The sequence below is a fragment of the Carcharhinus amblyrhynchos genome, chromosome 10 (genome assembly GCF_965287045.1).
Source record: "Carcharhinus amblyrhynchos chromosome 10, sCarAmb.v2.hapA, whole genome shotgun sequence".
Lineage (NCBI taxonomy): Eukaryota > Metazoa > Chordata > Chondrichthyes > Carcharhiniformes > Carcharhinidae > Carcharhinus > Carcharhinus amblyrhynchos.
This window is the reverse complement of record NC_137333.1, coordinates 104073426-104093217: the sequence shown is the minus strand read 5'-3', so window position 1 is coordinate 104093217 and position 19792 is coordinate 104073426. Positions and strand designations below refer to the sequence as shown.

The window sequence follows — 19792 nt, the reverse complement described above, 5'->3', positions numbered from 1 at the left end:
GAAGAATACTGAAACACAGGCTTTTAGACTAGATGGCATTGAGGTACATAAGGAGGAGGCGTTAGCAGTTCTTGAGAGTATGAAAATAGATAAGTCCCCTGGGCCGGATGGGATTTATCCTAGGATTCTCTGGGAGGCTAGGGAGGAGATTGAAGAGCCTTTGGCTTTGATCTTCATGTCGTCATTGGCTACAGGTATAGTGCCGGAAGACTGGAGGATAGCAAATGTTGTCCCCTTGTTCAAGAAGGGGAGTAGAGACCATCCTGGGAATTATAGACCGGTGAGCCTTACTTCTTTGTGGGCAAAGTTTTGGAAAGAATTATAAGAGATAGGATTTATAATCATCTAGAGAGAAATAAATTGATTAGGGATAAATTGATTTGTCTTCACTCAAAGGGTGGTGAATCTCTAGAATTCTCTGCCCATTGAAGTGGTGGAGGCTACCTCGCTGAATATATTTAAGTCACGGGTAGATAGGTTTCTGATAGACAGGGGAATTAAGGGTTATGGGGATAAGGCGGGAATGTGGAACTGATTCACTTCAGATCAGCCATGATCTTATTGAATGGCGGGGCAGGCTCGAAGGGCTAGATGCCCTACTCCTGCTCCTATTTCTTATGTTCTTATGTTCTTCTGGATAGTCAACGCGGTTTTGTGAAGGGTAGGTCGTGCCTCACAAACCTTACTGAGTTCTTTGAAAAGGTGACCAAAGAGGTGGATAAGGGTAAGGCAGTTGACGTGGTGTATATGGATTTTAGCAAAGTGTTTGATAAGGTTCCCCATGGTAGGCTCTTGCAGAAAATGCAGATGCATGGGATTGAGGGTGATTTAGCAGTTTGGATCAGGAATTGGCTAGCTGATAGAAGACAGAGGGTGGTGGTTGATGGGAAATATTCAACCTGGAGTTCAGTTACAAGTGGTGTACCTCAAAGATCTGTTTTGGGGCCACTGCTGTTTGTCATTTTTATAAATGACCTAGATGAGGGTGTAGAAGGATGGATTAGTAAATTTGCTGACGACACCAAAGTTGGAGGAGTTGTAGACAGTGAGGATGGATGTTACAGTTTGCAGAGGGACATAGATAAGCTGCAGAGCTGGGCCGAGAGGTGGCAAATGGAGTTTAATGTGGAAAAGTGTGAGGTGATTCACTTTGGTAAGAGTAACAGGAGTACAGAATGTAGGGCTAATGGAAGGACTCTTGGTAGTGTCGACGAGCAGAGAGATCTCGGGGTACGTGTGCATAGATCCCTGAAAGTTAGCACCCAGGTTGATGAGGTTATTAAGAAGGCATACGGCGTGTTACCTTTTATTGGTAGAGGGATTGAATTTCGGAGCTGTAAGGTCATGTTGCAACTGTACAAAACTCTGGTGCGGCCGCACTTGGAGTATTGCGTACAGTTCTGGTCGCCGCATTATAAGAAAGATGTGGAAGCATTGGAAAGGGTGCAGAGGAGGTTTACCAGGATGTTGCCTGGTATGGTGGGAAGGTCTTATGAGGAAAGGCTGAGGGACTTGAGGTTATTTTTGTAAGAGAGAAGAAGGTTAAGAGGTGACCTAATTGAGGCATACAAGATGATCAGAGGGTTAGATAGGGTGGACAGTGAGAGCCTTTTACCTCGGATGGTGATGGCTAACACGAGGGGACATAGCTTTAAATTGAGGGGTGGTAATTATAGGACGGATGTCAGAGGTAGGTTCTTTTTCAGAGGGTAGTAAGGGCGTGGAATGCCCTGCCTGCAGCAGTTGTGGACTCGCCAACTTTAAGGGCGTTCAAATGGTCATTGGATAGGCATATGGATAACATTGGAATAGTTTAGGTTAGAGGGTCATTAGATTGGTTCCACTGGTTGGCGCAACATCGAGGGCTGAAGGGCCTGTACTGCGCTGTAATGTTCTATGTTCAAGGTTCATGGGTGGTTATGGGTTTTTTTGTAGGGAGCCAGTGCATCTATTTGTGACGTGGGTAAATTTTTATTTGGTAAAGATGACAAGGGAAGTGCCACCAAGGCCAGTGATCAAACAACATCGAACCGAATCACGGGACAGGCTTGAGGGGCTGAAAGGCCTCCTACTGTTGCTGATGCTCCAATTCAGATGTTCTTTTTTGTTTTGGCAGGGCTGAAGGAGACTGAAACATTCGGGAGACGGAAAGCATGAATAATTCCACCTCTGGCCTTCAGCCAAGTTTACCAACCCGAGGCTGCACGTATCATGAGAAGTTCAAGAACATTCTATTACCCGTCACTTACACAGTGGTCCTGGTCTTCAGCCTGATCCTCAACATGACCGTCATCATTCAGATCTGGCTGTCTCAGAAGCCGCTAACCAGGAACGCCATCTACATGATCAACCTGGCCATGGCTGATATCCTGTACGTCTGCTCCCTTCCACTCCTTATCTACAACTACATCCACATGGACTACTGGCCCTTCGGGGAGTTTGCGTGCAAGGCCGTCCGTTTTCTCTTCTACTCCAACCTTCATGGGAGTATCCTGTTCCTCACCTGCATTAGTCTCCAGCGTTACCTCGGCATCTGCCACCCGCTGAGCACTTGGCACAAGAAGCGGGGTCCCAGGTTTGCCTGGACGGTCTGCGGCCTGCTCTGGACTTTGGTGCTTGTGGAATGTGCCCCCACCTGGACGTTCGCCTCCACCGGCGTCCAGCGGAACAGGACCGTCTGCTACGACTTGAGCAGCCCCGAGCAGTCGCTCCGTTACTACCCCTACGGGATCGCCCTGTCCGTGGTGGGGTTCATGGTCCCCTTCATCGGGCTGCTGGTGTGCTACTGCGCCATGGCGACGGCGCTCTACAAGCCCGACAGGGTGCTGGGCATCGCCATGCAGCAGAAGAAGAGCAAAGCTCTGCGGATGATCGTCATTGTCACCGTTGCGTTTGTCATTAGCTTCCTGCCGTTCCACGTGACGAAGACAGCGTACCTCATCGTCCGCGCCCGCAGATCCATCGGCTGCGAGACTCTGCAGAGTTTCGCCCGGGCCTACAAAGCCACCAGGCCCCTGGCCAGCATGAACAGTGTCCTGGACCCCATCCTGTTCTACTTCACTTACAAGAGATTCAGGCAGAGCACACGCAATCTGCTGGAGAAAGTCAGCACCAATCTCAAGCGGAGGACTAAGAAAGAGGGGGAAAGATGACCTTCACGGTCCCTCTTTTATTTTTAGCCCAGTTCGCTTTCAGACTGTCCCTGGCTTGGAGACTGTCTGGAAGAACAAGACAGTGGACGTGTCTACAAAGCGACAGCTACAAGTCAACGGAGGATGGACAAGTATCTCAGCTGAACCGAGTGTGATCAACATGAATGTTAACCGCGGAACTGAACTCCTCTGTGACGCGGTGGCCTCCAAATACTGACACTGGGGTTTCTCTGATGCCCATTAAATGAACAAATCATACTGAGAATGCCGTGGGATTTCAGCCTGTTAAAAACTCAAACTGCTAACGTGCCAAACGTACCATTTCTCATGATACAAAATGCAAAACATTTTAAAAGGGGGGGTGCTGCAAGTTTCTTTTTGTTCATTTACAGGATGTGGGCCTCGCTGGCTAGGCCCAGCATTTATCATCCATCCCTAACACCCCCTCCAGATGGTGTTGGCGAGCCACCATTTTGAACCTGAAGGATTTGAAGCTGAAGGATTTCTTCTCTGGACTTTGGGGTTTCGAGCCTCCCAGTTTTTTATTTGTTGGGTTTCACAGCATTCATATCTCAACTCCTACTGAGTTGAGAGGGGGATCTTATTGAAACTTACAGGATACTGCGGAGCCTGGATAAAATGAACGTGGAAAGGATCTTTCCACTCATGAGAAAAATTAGAAACAGAGGGCACAACCTCAGATTGAAGGGGCGATCCTTTAAAACAGAATTTCTTCGGCCAGAGAGTGGTGAACCTGTGGAACTCTTTGCCACAGAGGTCAGGTCATTGAGTGTCTTTAAGGCAGAGATAGGTTCTTGATCAATAAGGGGATCAGGGGTTATGGGGAAAAGGCAGGAGAATGGGGGTGAGAAAAATATCAGCCACGATCGAATGGCAGAGCAGACTCGATGGGCTGAGTGGCCTAATTCTGCTCCTATGTCTTATGGTCTAACTCGAAATATAATGGCCCCTACCTTCTGAGGTTGCAGGCGTTGTAACCTCAAAAAGGCACACTGGGGAACTCTGAGGAAAGTTCCAAGGTAAGGGTTGCTTGCTAATTTTTTGGGAAGTTTAAACTTCTGAAAGCTGATTGTCCAGCTCTGGGAAGAATCTGAAATCTGGATTGAAATTGCAGACTTTAGATGGATCTGATACCCTGGAAAAGTTAGAAGAATGAAAATGACTTCTACATCCTGGAGAACCATAGTACTGACTCCCTCCTACTCCCCTGGTCACCTAACCCCCTCCTCCCCTCACCCCACCATACCCACATCCAACCCTCTCTGAACACCCGAGCTACACCCAAGCCACTGACCAACTGACCCCATTAACCAATCACCTTCACTGACCATCTGATCACCAACCCCCCCCACCACTTCCAATCCACTCCCTCTGACCCACTCTCGGCCGACAAACTGACCACCCAACCCACCCTCAGACTGGCTATTTTAACACACTCTTGGCTACTCACCCACATTCGATCTTCCATAACCTTGAGGTCATCTGCTGCTCACAGCAAGTCCCATTCCCCCGTTCACCCCTGTAGTCACTCACCTAACCTGACTCACAGTCAAACAACATCCTGTTCTTAAAACTCAAATCCCTCCTTGGTTTCACTCACAATCCTCCCCCCACTCCGCCCCGTCTCTGGAATCTCCTCCAGCCCCCTCAACCCTCCGAGATCTCTGCACGCGTCTAATTCCATCCTCTTGTGCGCCCCCGATTTTAATCGCTCCACCATTGGTGGCCAGGCCTTCAGTTGTCTAGGCCCCAAGCCCCGGGATTCCATCCCTAAATCTCTCCACCTCAATTTCCGCTTTTAAGACACTTCTTAAAACCTACCATTTTGACCAAGCCTTTGGTCACCTGCCCCTAGAACATAGAACATAAGAAATAGGAGCAGGAGTAGGCCATCTAGCCCCTTGAGCCTGTCCCGCCATTCAATAAGATCATAGCTGATCTGAAGTGGATCAGTTCCACTTTCCCGCTTTCTCCCCATAACCCTTAATCCCCTAATATTGCCTCAAGTGGTTCCATGTCATATTTTGTTACATAATGACTCCTGCGCTATGCTATTTCATTGCGTTAAAGGCATTATATAAATATTAGTTGTTGGAAAAGTTACAGATACTTCAAATGTCAAAATGAAGGCATACATCAGTTCAAGTTTACAGAAGCAATCTGAGCTCAGATAGAGCATAAACGTTGGCTGCATTTTCCCCTCTATTAGTTTTTCTAACTCCGTTTTTATGATTTTCAAGCATTGATTATTTTATGTTCTGTTTTGCGAATCCCAGTTTAGAACACAAACGAACTGCTCCATCAGTGACTCAAAGGAAAGGCAGTTTAGATATCAAAGTTGCCCTGTGATAGCTTACTCCCTACAAAGGCAATTTCTCCTCAGATCGCAGAGCGGATTCACTCAGCCCTTGATTGGTCACTGACAGCCAAATAGGATGTTACTCGAACTGGAGGTTAAATCTATCAGGAAAGACTAAATAGGCTTGGTGTTCCTTTCTTTAGAAAAGAGAGGTGGGGGGCTGGGGACAGAGATCTGATAGATGTCTTTAAGATTAGGAAGAAGTTCAATAGGTGTAGGGTATTACCGCTGGATTACTAATCCAGAAACTCAGTTAATATTCTGGGGACCCGGGTTCGAATCCCGCCACAGCAGGAGATGGAATTCGAATTCAATAAAAAATATCTGGAATTAAGAATCTGATGACCACGAAACCATTGTCGATTGTCGGAAAACCCCATCTGGTTCACTAATGTCCCTTTAGGGAAGGAAATCTGCCATCCTCACCCGGCCTGGCCTACATGTGACTCCACAGCCACAGCGATGTGGGTGACTCTCAGCTGCCCCTCTGAACAAGGGTAACTAGGGATGGGCAATAAGTGATGTGCAGCCAGCGACGTCCGTGTCCCACAAAAGAAAACAGTAACAAGGGAATCGGGAAAGATTCTCTAAGGATCGGGCAGATTTTTTATTACCCTTCACTCAAACCCTGTTTTATTAGGTGAGAGAATTCTACAGTGATATTAATAGATGAAGGAAATATTCTTCAGGTTTACACATTTTTAGTCCAACACTTGCGTGTGAAACTGACCCAGTGAGTGTATTTGGAGGCGGGGGGGTGGGTAGGGGCTGAGGGGAAGGAGACCACCCAAAGTTCAGTCTACGCATTTTCCAGAGTAAATCTTTATCCCAAGTATCTGCTCCATTCCCTCCTGGAGTACTGTTGCTGGCACAACGAAGATAATCTTTGCTCTTGACGAGACCTCGCTTGTATTTTGGAACTTATTTTAAGTTCCACAGTGGCAGAGTGGTTAGCACTGCTGCCTCACAGCACCAGGGACCCAGGTTCGATTCCCAGCTTGGGTCACTGTCTGTGTGGAGGCTGCACATTGTCCCCGTGTCCGCGTGGGTTTCCTCCGGGTGCTCCGGTTTCTTCCCACTGTCTAAAAGACGTGCTGGTTAGGTGCGTTGGCCATGCTAAATTTTCCCTCATACCCGAACAGGCGCAGAGTGTGGCTACTAGGGTATTTTCACAGTAACTTCATTGCAGTGTTAATGTAAGTTGACTTGTAACATTAATAAATAAACAAGACGTAAAACTTATTTAAAAGGAAAAACCTGGATTGATGTGGAATTGATGTTAAACACTGCGATTAAGACTGGGCGAGAGAGAGTATTCAGCGCTCTCAGTTGCCCTGAGATTGAAGTCAATTTGCACTATTTGTGGATTTCCTTATTTTAATTAAAAAACAAGTGAAGTAAATGATTGTAAGTTTGACTTGCGTTACTTTATGACACAGAATGAGGTGCATGGTTAACAAATCTGACTCACAATGCGAGAAATTCGAGAGACACGTCCAAGGCTGACACTCCCAGTGTGGTACAGAGGGAGTGCTGCACTCAGGGAGTGCTGCAGTGTCAGAGATGCTGTGTTTGAGACCAGGCCTTACAGAGTGGGCTGTCTGCTCTCTCTCTCAATGCAGATGGCCCCGTACAAAAGCAAAATACCACAGATGCTGGCAAACAGAGATCAAAAAACACAAAATGCTTGAACTGCTCAGCAGGTTGGCAGCTGTGGAGAGAGGAACAGAGTTAGTGTTTCAAACCTCCTGGTTTGTGGATTGTCTGAGATGGGAGGTAGATGCTGGTTGAGACCCTGCAGAAATCCAGATGTTCTGACATTTGGGGGGAATCTCCGGGGGAAATTTAAACATCCAATGGGGAGATCTCTGTCTGCTGGGGTCCCTCTGTAAAAGTCTGCAATACTGCACTCCAAGTAGAGACTTGTGACTTACTACAGACTCACCAAGACAGTTTAATACATGGTCTAACAGCTGGGTAACTCAACTGTGACCCCCTCTAATCAAACCCTAGCAGTCCCTCCCCCAGCCCCGACCTCCCAATTAAATCCACCCACCTCACCCTCCCCCAGCCTCCTGACTAACCCCAAACCACGCAACTACACACCGGATCTGACCTGTCTACCTCTCTGACCCACTGGCTACACCCCAACCCAATCTGACTAACTACCTTCACCAGCCAACCTGACGAACCTGCACTCCAGCCCCTCTCGACTACCGGACTCCCACCTCCCTGACGAACCAGTCACCTATTGACCACCTGACCACCTACCTCAGCCCACCTACCCCCTCCCTCGCTACCCCACTCACTAACCTGGTCATTCAGCCACTCAGCCCCTTTCAGTAACCCGCACACATTCGTTAAAGGATTGGATCATTCGAAATCTTTCCTGAGTACGACAGTTGCTGTTGTAAAACGGGAGCGCATTCTCTCCTTCTCCAACTCGTTCAGGCTCACCGGACTTCCTCTGGGATGTCGGAAATGCCCATTTCTGCTTCAGCCAGAACTGGAAAATCCCAGAAGAAATGGCAGCCCCGCTGGCGCAGTGGCTGGCACTGCTGCCTCACAGCGCCGGGGAGGCATCCTCGATTCTGGCCTCGGGTCACTGTCAGCGTGGAATCTGCATGTTCTCCCCAGGTCTGCGTGGGTTTCCTCCCGCAGTCCGAAAGACGTGTGGGTTAGGTTGATTTGCTAAATTGACCCTTAGTGTCGGGGGGATTAGCAGGGTAAATGTGTGGGGTTATGGGAATAGGGCCTTGTTGGGATTGTGGTCAGTACAGACTTGATGGGCTGAATGGCCTCCTTCTGTACTGTAGGATTCTATAATTCCATAAAATGGGTGCCATTGTCTAGTTGAGAAAACTCTGATGAGAAATGGCAGTCCACCCCAGTGTACCCCAGTGCACCCCAATGTACCCTAGTGCACCCCAATGTACCCCAGTGTGCCTCTGTGTATCCCAGTGTAACCCAGTGCACCCCACTGTACCCTAGTGCATCCCACTGTACCCCAGTGCACCCTAGTGCACCCCAATGTACCCCAGAGGTGGCATATCCAGCAGGTGGAGGGCAGTGCTTCAGGTCGATGGCTGTTTATACTCCAGAGCTCAGGGTCATCATGACTCGAAACATTGGGTGGGATTTTCCAGCCACGCTCGCTCCAAGAGCAGAAAATCCTGCCTGAGGTCATCGGACGTTTGCACAGTCCGTGTCCCACCCACTGCGATTCCGCTGGTGGATGGGATGGATAAGTTCTGCCCGTTGGCTCTGTTCTCTCTCCACAGAAACCGTCAGACCTGCTGAGATTTTACAACATTTTCTGTTTTTATTTCGGATTTTAGCATCCGCAGTATTTTGCAGTTACATTATCTGGCAGAGTGAGGGGGCTGAATGGTCTCCTTCTGTGTTCCTACAGAAAAGCACAGGGTGATCACAGAATCTGAGAATCAGAAAGTGCAGAAGAGGCCCTTCAGCCCATCGAGTCCACACCAACACATTAGAAACACCTGAACTCCCACCTAATCCCATTTACCAGCACTTGGCCCACAGCCCTGAATGTCATGCTGTGCCAAGTGTATATCTAGATACTTTTTAAAGGATGTGAGGCCTCCACCACCCTCCCAGGCAGCACATTCCAGACCATCACCACCCTCTGGGTTAAAAAAAAACTTTTCCTCACACCCCCCGGCTAAACCTCCTGCCCCTCACCTTGAACCTGTGCCTCCTCATAACTGACCCTTCGACTAAAGGCAACAGCTGTTCCTTATCCACTCTGTCCCTCTCCCTCATGATCTTGTACACCTCGATCAGGTCGCCCCTCAGTCTTCTCTGCTCCAGCGAAAACAACCCAAGCCCATCCAACCTCTCTTCGTAACTTAAAGGTTCCGTCCCAGGCAATCACACAAACGTTATTGAGCATGCCACATGACAGCAGTCACTGCCTTTTGATACTTCACCCATACCAGTCAGATATAATTCATCTGGTACGTTTCCGTCTCTCCGTCTCACTCACAGCCTCATTCAGCCTAGCATCAAGACAAAGCTGTGGTTTGACTGTGGCATCACCTAGTGGTGTGATCAATACATGACACTTTCAAAAACACTAAGTAAAATTGAATTGATTCAATTTATTACTGTTACGTGCATTGGGATATGGTGAAAAGTATTGCTTCTTTCTCGCTTTACAGACAAAGCATGCCGTTCATCAAGTACCTAGGGAAGAAGGAAAGGAGAGGGTGCAGAATGTAGTGTTACAGTCATAGCTAGGGTGTAGAGAAAGATCAAATTAATGCGAGGTAGGTCCATTCAAAAGTCTGACAGCAGCAGGGAAGAAGCTGTTCTTGAGTCGGTCGGTACGTGACCTCAGGCTTTTGTATCTCTTTCCCGACGGAAGAAGGTGGAAGAGAGAATGTCCAGAGTGCTTAATTATGCTGGCTGCTCTTCCGTGGCAGTCACTCACCCACTCATTTAGATTATGGGGGTAGGGCCTGGGTGGGATTGTGTTCGGTGCAGACTCGATGGGCCGAAGGGTCTCTTTCTGCACTGTAGGGTTCTATGACTCTATGATTATCTATATCCCTTTGCACTCTTTCAGCATCCTCTGCACATTTTGCTCTTCCACTCATCTTAGTGTCATCTGTGAATTTTGACAAACTACACTTGGCCCCCAACTCCAAATCATCTTTGTAAATTGTAAACAACTGCGGTCCCAACACTGATCCCTGAGGCACACCACTAGTCACTGACCGCCAACCAGAAAAACACCCATTTACCCCCACTCTTTGCTTTCTGTTAGTTAACCAATCCTCTATCCACGCTAATACATTACCCGTAACACTGTGCACCTTTATCTTTTGTAGCAGTCTTTGGTGCAGCACCTTGTCAAATGCCTTCTGGAAATCCAGACACACCACATCCACAGGTTCCCCATTGTCCACTGCACACGTAATGTTCTCAAAGAATTCCACCAAATTAGTCAAACATGACCTGCCCTTCATGAACCCGTGCTGTGTCTTACCAATGGGACAATTTATATCCAGATGTCTCGCTATTTCTTCCTTGATGATAGATCCAAGCATTTTCCCTACTACAGAAGTTATGCTAACCAGCCTATAGTTACCTGTCTTCTGTTTAGCTCCTTTTTTAAGCAGTGGCATCACATTTGCTGTTTTCCAATCTGCAGGAACCACCCCAGAGTCCAGCGAATTTTGGTAAATTACCACTTGTGCATTTGCTATTTCCCCCACCATCTCTTTTAGTACCCTGGGATGCATTCCATCAGGGCCAGGAGACTTGTCTATCTTTAGTCCCACTAACTTGCCCAACACTACCTCTTCTGTGACAATTCTTGTGATGTTTCCCACTCCCATTGCTAAACCCAGATTGGAAAATCCTCGCCTCGGTCACACTTAGCGCTGGAAGCAGAGTGAATATTTAAGGTGGTGGATGGGGTGCCAATCAAGCAAGGTGGCACTGAGCTTCTGAACTGTTGTACAGCTTCATAGAGTCAGAGGTTTACAGCATGGAACCAGGCTGACTTGTCCATGCCGCCCAGTTTTTAACCATTAAGCTAGTCCCGAATGCCCACATCCCTCTACACCCATCTTACTCATGTAACTGTCTAAATGCTTTTTAAAGGACAAAATTATACCCATCTTGCAGCTTTACAAGACCCTTTTCAGACCCCACTTGGAGTATTGTGCGCAGTTCTGGTCGCCTCACTACAGGAAGGATGTGGAAACTATTGAGAGGGTGCAGAGGAGATTTACAAGGATGTTGCCTGGATTGGGAGGCATGCCTTATGAGGATAGGTTGAGGGAGCTGGGACTCTTCTCCCCGGAGAGACGAAGGTTGAGAGGTGACCTGATAGAGGTTTATAAAACGTTGAGAGGAATAGATAGGGTGGATTCTCGGAGACTATTTCCGAAGGCTGAACTGGTCACTTCGAGAGGACACAGGTTTAAGGTGCTGGGGAGCAGGTACAGAGGAGATGTCAGGGGTAAGTTTTTCCACTCAGGGGGTGGTGAGTGAGTAGAATTGGCATCTGTCGGTAGTGGTAGAGGCGAACTCACTGGGGTCTTTTAAAAAGACTTCTGGATGAGTATATGGGATATAATGGGATTGGGAGTTACAGATAGTTCTATGGCTTGGTAGGTATGGATATGAACGGTGCAACTTGTGGGCCGAGAAAAGGGCCTGTTTGTGCTGTAGTGTTCTATGTTCTACCTGTACTGCTGCCTCTGGCAAGAGGAGAGTATTCCATCACACTCCTGCCAATGATACTTTTCCAAGTCAGGATGGTGAGTGGCTTGGAGGGGAACTTGCAGGTGGTGGTGTTCCCAGCTACATCTCCTGCCCTTATCCTTCTAGATGGTAGAGGTCGCTGGTTGGGAAGGTGTTGTTGAGTTGTTGCATTGCACTTTGTGGATGGTACAAACTACTGCCACTTTGCACAGTGATGGAGGGAGTGAATGTTTGTGGATGGGGTACTGAACAAGTGGCTGTTTTGTCCTGGATGGCGTTGAGCTTCGAGTGTGGTTGGAATTGCATTCATCCAGACAAGAGGGGAGTATTCGCACTTTCACAAGAGGGCAGTTACGCACTTCTTAGCCTTTGATCTGCTGTGGTCAATAGCAACGCCCTGTGCGGGGTTGGGGGGTGGGGGGTGGGGGAGGCAGCAGTGGGGGTTAAAGAACAAAGAACAAAAACAGCCCGGGAAACAGGCCCTTCGGCCCAACGAGCCCACACCGCCATTTTAACATTACCAGTCCCCCCCTCCACCCATTACCCTTATCTATTGTTTTATGGTCATCCACATTGAGGGAAACCAATTTAGGGACAATTTATTACTGCCAATCAGCCTAATAGCACATCTTTGGGGTGTGGGAGGAAACCGGAGCAACCGGAGAAAACCCACGCAAGCACGGGGAGAATGCGCAAACTCCCACAGACACCGGCCCAAATCCATGTGTCTGCACAGCAAACAGTGATAGTCACTGAGCTGTCGTCTTGCCCAGCATCTGGTCCAGTTTAAGCGTACACTAACGACGTGAAGTACTAGGCCAATCTCGAACAATCAAGAGCAGCCCACGTACGACCCATCGCGTGTATGCCCCTTGTTGGGCAACAAGGCGGACTGACTTAAAATCTGTGAATGAAAAGAGAAAAAACATTATTATCACACCATATCCATTTACCTTATCAGGGATGCCCCAATGCTAATGTCAGGCCCAACAGGAACCCCATGTGATCATGGGGGGGATTCAGTGACGGTAATTCTCATCTTCCCCAATAGGTGTTGACAAAGGTCATGGGTAGAGGAGGGCACTCAATTTCAAAATGGCGGCATGGGCTCCTTGGGCCGAAGGGCCTGTTTCCTGTGCTGTTTTGTTCTTTGTTCTAATGCCATTGACTGTCAAGGGGAGTAGTCTGTTGTCTCTTGTTGGCAGTTAAGTGGCAAATAATATTTACAGCACACAAAAGTCTCAATGTTGTCCAGATCTTGCTGCTTTGGAGGCACACTCTGCTTCCTGATGTAAGGATTTTTTAAAAATTATAGACATGAACCCCTTCAAATCAAAGAACACAAGCTTGTTTTATTTTAAAAAAAGGGGCTTTATTTTAACTCCACAATTTTGTACAAAAATCTGATTCTTGAACTTGTGCTGTGAACTGTGGAGGGGAGAGGGAGAAAAAGAGATGATGAAGGAAAAGACAAGAAGAATACAGAAAAAACACTAGCTGGTATGAAGAAGCAAAAGGTCACCTGCATCTAAACTCCACAAAACACTCAAAAACCGATTAATCATTCATTTAAAATTAGAGTAAGTCTATACAATACGATGGTTTGGTTTTACATGATCAGATGTAAACAATCTTTTTTCATAAAACTAGGCTTAAAAAAGTGTGGATTTTTTCTCCCTGAACTCTTGGTGCTGGTAATACTGTAGTGCAATTTGAATAGATTGGCTTGTTCTGCTGGTTTCCCTGAGAGAATGCAGGAGATCATCTCTCTCTCTCTCTCTCTCCATCTCTATTTGGGACCTAGATGTTCTCCTTCTTGTTTTGTACCATGAAGATGACATCTCGTCCTCCTGTATATGGATTTTGTGATCCTAACCCCGAGTTGCTTTTATAAAAGCAAAATACTGCGGATGCTGGAATCTGAAACACAAACAGAAAACACTGGAAAATCTCAGCAGGTCTGACGGCATCTGTGGGGAGAGAATAGAGCCAACATTGAGTCTGAATGACCCTTTTTCAGAGCTCTGATGAAGGGTTGTAACGTTGGCTCTATTCTCTCCCTACACATGCTGTCAGACCTGCCGAGATTTTCCAGCATTTTCTGTTTGTGTGTCCGAGTTGCTTTTGGTTCAGCTTCACCTCAAGATATCAGAAAAGCACAGGCACAAAACACAGGCAGTCAACATTGAAAAGGGTTGATTTGTAGGGGAGGGGGCTGGAAGAATGCTCCCCTACCCCCTTCCTCCATATATTTCACTAAGCAATTCAAATGGATATTACCCTACTTAATCCGCTGTGCACATACTTGCTCATGAGAAGGAAGGGAGCATTCCACCCCCCCAAGATGTAGGCAACTGTTACTTGCACACTGGCTCAAAGCTTGTGTGATTGAACATGGCTGTGGCACATTGTGCTCTCTGTACAAACAGCTAGTGGCTGCAGATGACCTGATTAATTCGAGGGCAATTAATTAAGCATGGCACACGACTTAGAATTCACTTTCCATCTCGCTGAAAGTGCTACACTAACACTGCCCAGTGGGAACGCTGCACCGCACAGGTTAAAATTCCCCAATCCAATCTCCCTTCAATTGATTCTGATGCTTTGGGATCTAGGATTTCCCAAGAGATTCCAGTCAAAGGTCCGATTGCTTGGGCAGCGTGGCAGAATAGACTGCACAATTACTGAGTCACAGTGCTAACCAGCATTCCAATACTGAACCCTATAACCAATCCCAACCTCTCCAGAGCAACACGCTCCTCCTGCCTTCCCCTTAAATATTAGGGGTTACAAAGGGCGATACATAAATTCAACAAAATAAGTCAAAGGTGCAAACAGCAATCACTTGATTAGATACTTTGGCATCATTGCATTGTTTGTGCGTTTTATACATTCCTCCCACATATTGCCTTAAAACAAAACCCATGAATCACCAACCCCATCAAATAAAGGAATTAGTCACTAGGTTATGTATGACAATTAAAGTAAAAATTATGACCAAGACAAAATTACATTTCCTAAGACGAATTTGTCTCAAAAAAAATTGTCCTGATGAATTTGGCAAGAATATTCCTTGGCAGAAAGAAATTTTGTTTTCTTTTGTGATTATTAACCAAAACAAAAAGTGGTTTCCTTCCGTTATTCAGTATGCAGGTGTGGATGGACTTTTTTTTAAAGCTTGTTTTTGAAAATGTAAGGGCGAAACTGCTGGAAAATTCTGCTTCTTTCAGGAGGTTCCCGGTCAACGGCAAGCAGAGGTCTTACGAGGAGACTCCTTTAAATCACCTCCAGCCGATCTGTTTCACCGTAACCAAATTTAGTCTTGTACTTGTTGAAGAGTTTGAGGAGGGAGCACATGTACATTTTGTGGTAGGCGTCCACCTCCTCCGCACTCGGGTTCTCAATCCGTGGAACTGTAAATGGTTCCCCAACTGCAAAGACAAAAGGACAATGTTGTCTAAGAGGAGCGACGTAGAGGGCCTCTTAAAGCTCAGGGCTTCCCAAAAGGCTCCACAGATGGTGAGTGTCACTGTTTTAATGAAGCACTTCAGCTGCCATTGTGTGTGCAGCAAGATCCCACAACAGTCATGAGCAGGTAATCTGTTTTAGTCGTAGAATCCCAACTGTGCTGAAGGAGGCAATTTGGCCCATCGAGTCTGCATCGACTGTCTGACAGAGTTTCTTACACAGGCCCTCTCCCCATAATCCCGCACATTCACCATGGTTAATTTATCTAGGGTGGCATGATAGAACATAGAACATAGAACATAGAACATTACAGCGCGGAACAGGCCCTTCGGCCCACAATGTTGCGCCGACCAGTCTTATTTTAAAAAAAAACATTGACCCACTAATCTAAACCAATCCCTTTTCGTCCATAAACCTATCCACCAATCTCTTAAACGCCCCCAAACTAGGCGCATTTACAACTGCAGCAGGCAGGGCATTCCAGTCCCTCACCACCCTCTGGGTAAAGAACCTGCCCCTGACATCCGTCCTATAACTACCCCCCCTTAATTTAAAGCCATGCCCCCTCGTGCTAGATTTCTCCATCCGAGGAATGATGGTTACCATTGCTGTCTCACAGCGCCAGGGATCTGTTTGATTCCCAGCTTAGATTACTGTGTGTGTGGAGTCTGCATATTAGAACCATAGAACCCTACAGTGCAGAAAGAGGCCCTTCAGCCCATCGAGTCTGCACCGAACACAATCCCACCGAGGCCCTACTCCCATATCCCTACATATTTTACCCACTAATCCCTCTAACCTCTGCTACCCTGGACACTAAGGGACAATTTCTTATGGCCAATCAACCGAACCCGCGCATCTTTGGACTGTGGGAGGAAACCGGAGCATCTGGAGGAAACCCACGCAGACACGAGGAGAATGTGCAAACTTCACACAGACAGCGACCCAAGCCAAGAATCGTCCCTGTGTCTGCGTGGGTTTCCTCCAGGTACTCCAGTTTCCTTCCACAATCCAAAGATGTGCTAGTTAGGTGCACTGGCCATGCTAAATTAGTGTCGGGGGGCTAGCTAGGATTCTAGCATGGGGTTATATCTATAAGGCCTGGGTGGGATTGTGGTCAATGCAGACTCTATGGGCCAAATGGCCTCCTTCTGCACTGCAGGACTTTATGTTTTAACCTACACTTCTTGGGACACCATGGGGCAATTTGTCATGGCCAATCCACCTAACCTGTACAGCTTTGCGTGGATAAAGTTTTTATTTATTCTTTCATGGGATGTGGGCGTCCTGACCCACCCCGAACTGCCCTTGAACTGAACAGCTTGCTCAGCTATTTTGGAATCTCAACCATTTTGCTGGGGCCTCTGGAGTCACATGTAGGACAGACCGGGTAAGGATGGCAGATTTCCTTCTCTAAAAGGACATTAGTGAACCAGATGGGTAGTTTCACGGTCACCATTACTGAGCCAAAAACTTTCAATTCCAGATTTATTGAATTTAAATTCCACCAGCCGCCATGGTGGGATTTGAACCCATGTGTCTGAATTACTGCTCCAGTGACATCACCTCTACGCCATGATCTCCTCTCTGAATCAGTGAATTCAGGTGGTTTTGAATTGGATCCTTTGAAGTAGCAGCAGGGCAGCGATGGTCACGTTTTGGATTATAGATCAAACTTGCCCAAGAACAGGAATAAAGAACAGTGGGAGGCTATTCAGCCCATCGAGCCTGTTCTGCATTCAGTGAGATAATGACTTAACTGTGACCTAATTCCACCTGCCTGCCTTTGACCCATACCCTAGAACAAATATTCAATCAATCAGAGGGTGGCACAGCGGTTAGTACTGCTGCCTCGCAGCGCCAAGGACCCGGGTTCGATTCCTAGCTTGGGTCACTGTGCGATGTCTGCAAGTTCTCCCCATGTCTGTGTGGGTTTCCTCCGGGTGCTCTGCTTTCCTCCCACAGTCTGAAAGACCTGCTGGTTAGGCAAATTGGCCAGGCTAAATTCACCCTCAGTGCGGCGACTAGGGGATTTTCACAGTAACTTCATTGCAGTGTTAATGTGAGCCTTGCTTGGGCCACTAATAAATAGGCACATCTATGAAAGCAGTTTCACATTTTAAAATTAACAACTGATTAATCCACCATCAACTGTCATTTGAAGAAGAGTTCTAAACTTCAAACCCCTTTTGTGTGTGTAGAATTATTTCTTAATTTCACTCCTGAAAGTTTTGGTGCTGGTTTTTAGATTTTTAGTCCCAGATGCTCCATCTCTCTTACCTCCCTGTCTGAAACCTCTGATCAAATCACCCCTTAATGTTTAAATTCCAGCAAATTCAATCCTTATTGTTTTAATCGCTGCTTGGTGTTCTCCACCATTCTAGTAAATCGATACTGCACTGTCCCCATGGCCAATGTACCCTCTCCGAGTTGCTTACGATGACTCCAGTTGTGCTCCAGTCAGGGCTTTGTACAGCTAAAGTATAACCTCTGGGCTTGACAGCTTTCATTGGTCCCATTCCAGAAGGCTCCACTATATATCTGCTTGCCTCCAATGGTTGCATCTCTACGTGGTCGTGCTATTAGCAACAAGGGCAGGTAGTGGCGCAGTTGTATTGTCACTGGGCTGGTAATCCAGATACTCAGGATAATGGCTCTGGGGACACAGGTTCAAACCCCATCACAGCAAGTTTCAACATCCAACACACGAGGTGTATAAGATGTTGAGAGCTATTGATCGAGTGGATAGTCAGAGGCTTTTTCCCAGGGCTGCCACAAGAGGACACAGGTTTAAGGTGCTGGGGAGTAGGTACAGAGGAGATGTCAGGGGTAAGTTTTTCACTCAAGAGGATGGTGGGTGTGTGGAACGGGCTGCCGGCAGTGGAGGCGGATTCGATAGGGTCTTTTAAGAGGCTTTTAGATAAGTACATGGAACTTTGTAAGATAGAGGGTTATAGGTAAGCCTAGTAATCTCTAAGGTAGGGACATGTTCGGCACAACTTTGTGGGCCGAAGGGCCTGTATTGTGCTGTAGTTTTTCTATGTTCACAGCAGATGGTGAGATTTGAATTCAATAAAAAAAAATTTAGTGAGTTACCACGAAACCATTCTCGGTTGTCATAAAAACCCATCTGGTTCACCTTTAGGGAAGGAAATCTGCTGTCCTTACCTGGTCAGGCCTAAGTGGGGTTCCAGAGTCACAGCAATGTGGTTGACTCTACTCTCTGAGATGGGTAATTAGGGATGGGCACTAATTGCTGGCCCAGTCACCCACTCCCGTGAATGAAAAAAGAAATTGCTGGAAGCCTCCATCTTTGTGCAGTGTTGCATTCCCTCACTGATTGGACAGCCAGAAGTTTCTGTTCGTAGAACCCCCCCCACAGTGCAGAAAGAGGCCCTTTGGCCCATCGAGTCTGCACCCACCACAATCCCACCCAGGCCCTACCCCTATAGCCCTACATATTTTACCTGCTAATCCCGCTAACCTAAGCATCTTAGGACAAACCAAGGGACAATTTTAGCGCGGCCAATCAACCCAAGCCAGCACATCTTTGGACGTTATCCGATTGGCTGGCAGTCAAAGATAATTTATTTTTATAAAAAAAAAATTTTGTAACCAAGAAAAAGAAATTTTAAAAACAAAACCTCCATACAATTTGTGCGAATGGGTGGATGATGTTTCTTCCCCATGGATTCTGCAGAGGATTACGTTTCGGTTAGCAGCACACAAACTTACCCACGGTGTTGATGGGTTTGGCGTAAGGCACCAGCCCCCAGGAGCTGCTCGAGAAAAAGCCACGACCGTGGAAAACCAAGGGGGCAAATCCAATCAGCTTCTGGAACTTCCTCTGTATCGCTCGCATCAAACTGCCTTGCTTGAAGACGAGCTGTCGATAAACCTCATTCTCGCCGAAAGTATAAACTGGGACCAAATCGGCGCTGGGGAACGGAATGGAAAGATCCAGAAAAATCGCCATCGCTTACAACAACAACTTCCTGCAGCACTTTTACTGTGCTCATCCATCCCAAGCCCCTTCACAGAATCCCTGCAGTGCAGGAGGAGGCCATTTGGCCCATTGAGTCGGCACCGCCCACAATCCCACCCAGCCCCTATTCCTGTAACCCCACATATTTACCCTGCTTACCTCCCCGACACTAGGGTCAATCAACCCAACCCGCACATCTCTGGACACATTGGAGCACTACCAAATGAAACTGGTCACAATGGGAAGAGATATCAGGACAGGTGATGAGATGCCCAAAGAGGTAGATTAGATTCATAGAGGTTTACAGCGTGGAAACAGGCCCTTCGGCCCAACTTGTCCATGCCGCCCAGTTATTACCATCAAGTTAGTCCCAACTGCCCGCATTTGTCATTGATTTAAACAGTTCTGATGAAGGGTTATCCTGACTCAAAACATTGACCCTATTCTCTCTCGTCACAGATGCTGTCAGACCTGCTGAGAGTTTCCAGCATTTTTTGTTTAAGTTTGAAAAGAAACTCTTCAAGAAGTTTGGAATGTGCTGCCTGAGAGGGTGGTGGAGGTGGGATG

At 47.2% G+C, this 19792-nt stretch overlaps 2 protein-coding genes across 2 annotated transcripts in view; one reads left to right on the top strand and one right to left on the bottom strand.

The window, feature by feature from the left end:
• Positions 1–2153: 2153 nt before the first annotated feature.
• On the top strand, positions 2154–3173 carry p2ry6 (pyrimidinergic receptor P2Y6). The gene has a single exon (XM_080197989.1). The coding sequence runs from the start codon at positions 2154–2156 to the stop codon at positions 3150–3152; it is 999 nt and encodes a 332-aa protein (XP_080054115.1). The 3' UTR covers positions 3153–3173.
• An 11875-nt stretch (positions 3174–15048) lies between these two features.
• The window catches only part of dgat2 (diacylglycerol O-acyltransferase 2), a 51112-nt gene continuing 46368 nt past the window's right edge, over positions 15049–19792 (bottom strand). The window contains exons 7-8 of the mRNA XM_080197988.1: positions 18976–19178; positions 15049–15203 (exon numbers count right to left, since the gene is read on the bottom strand). Of these exons, the coding sequence (XP_080054114.1) occupies positions 15049–15203; positions 18976–19178 (358 nt within the window). The remainder of the gene's footprint in view (positions 15204–18975; positions 19179–19792) is intronic.

Excerpts from the sequence above, each read along its gene's own strand:
- p2ry6 (XM_080197989.1), top strand. The coding sequence starts at position 2,154 with ATGAATAATTCCACCTCTGGCCTTCAGCCAAGTTTACCAACCCGAGGC.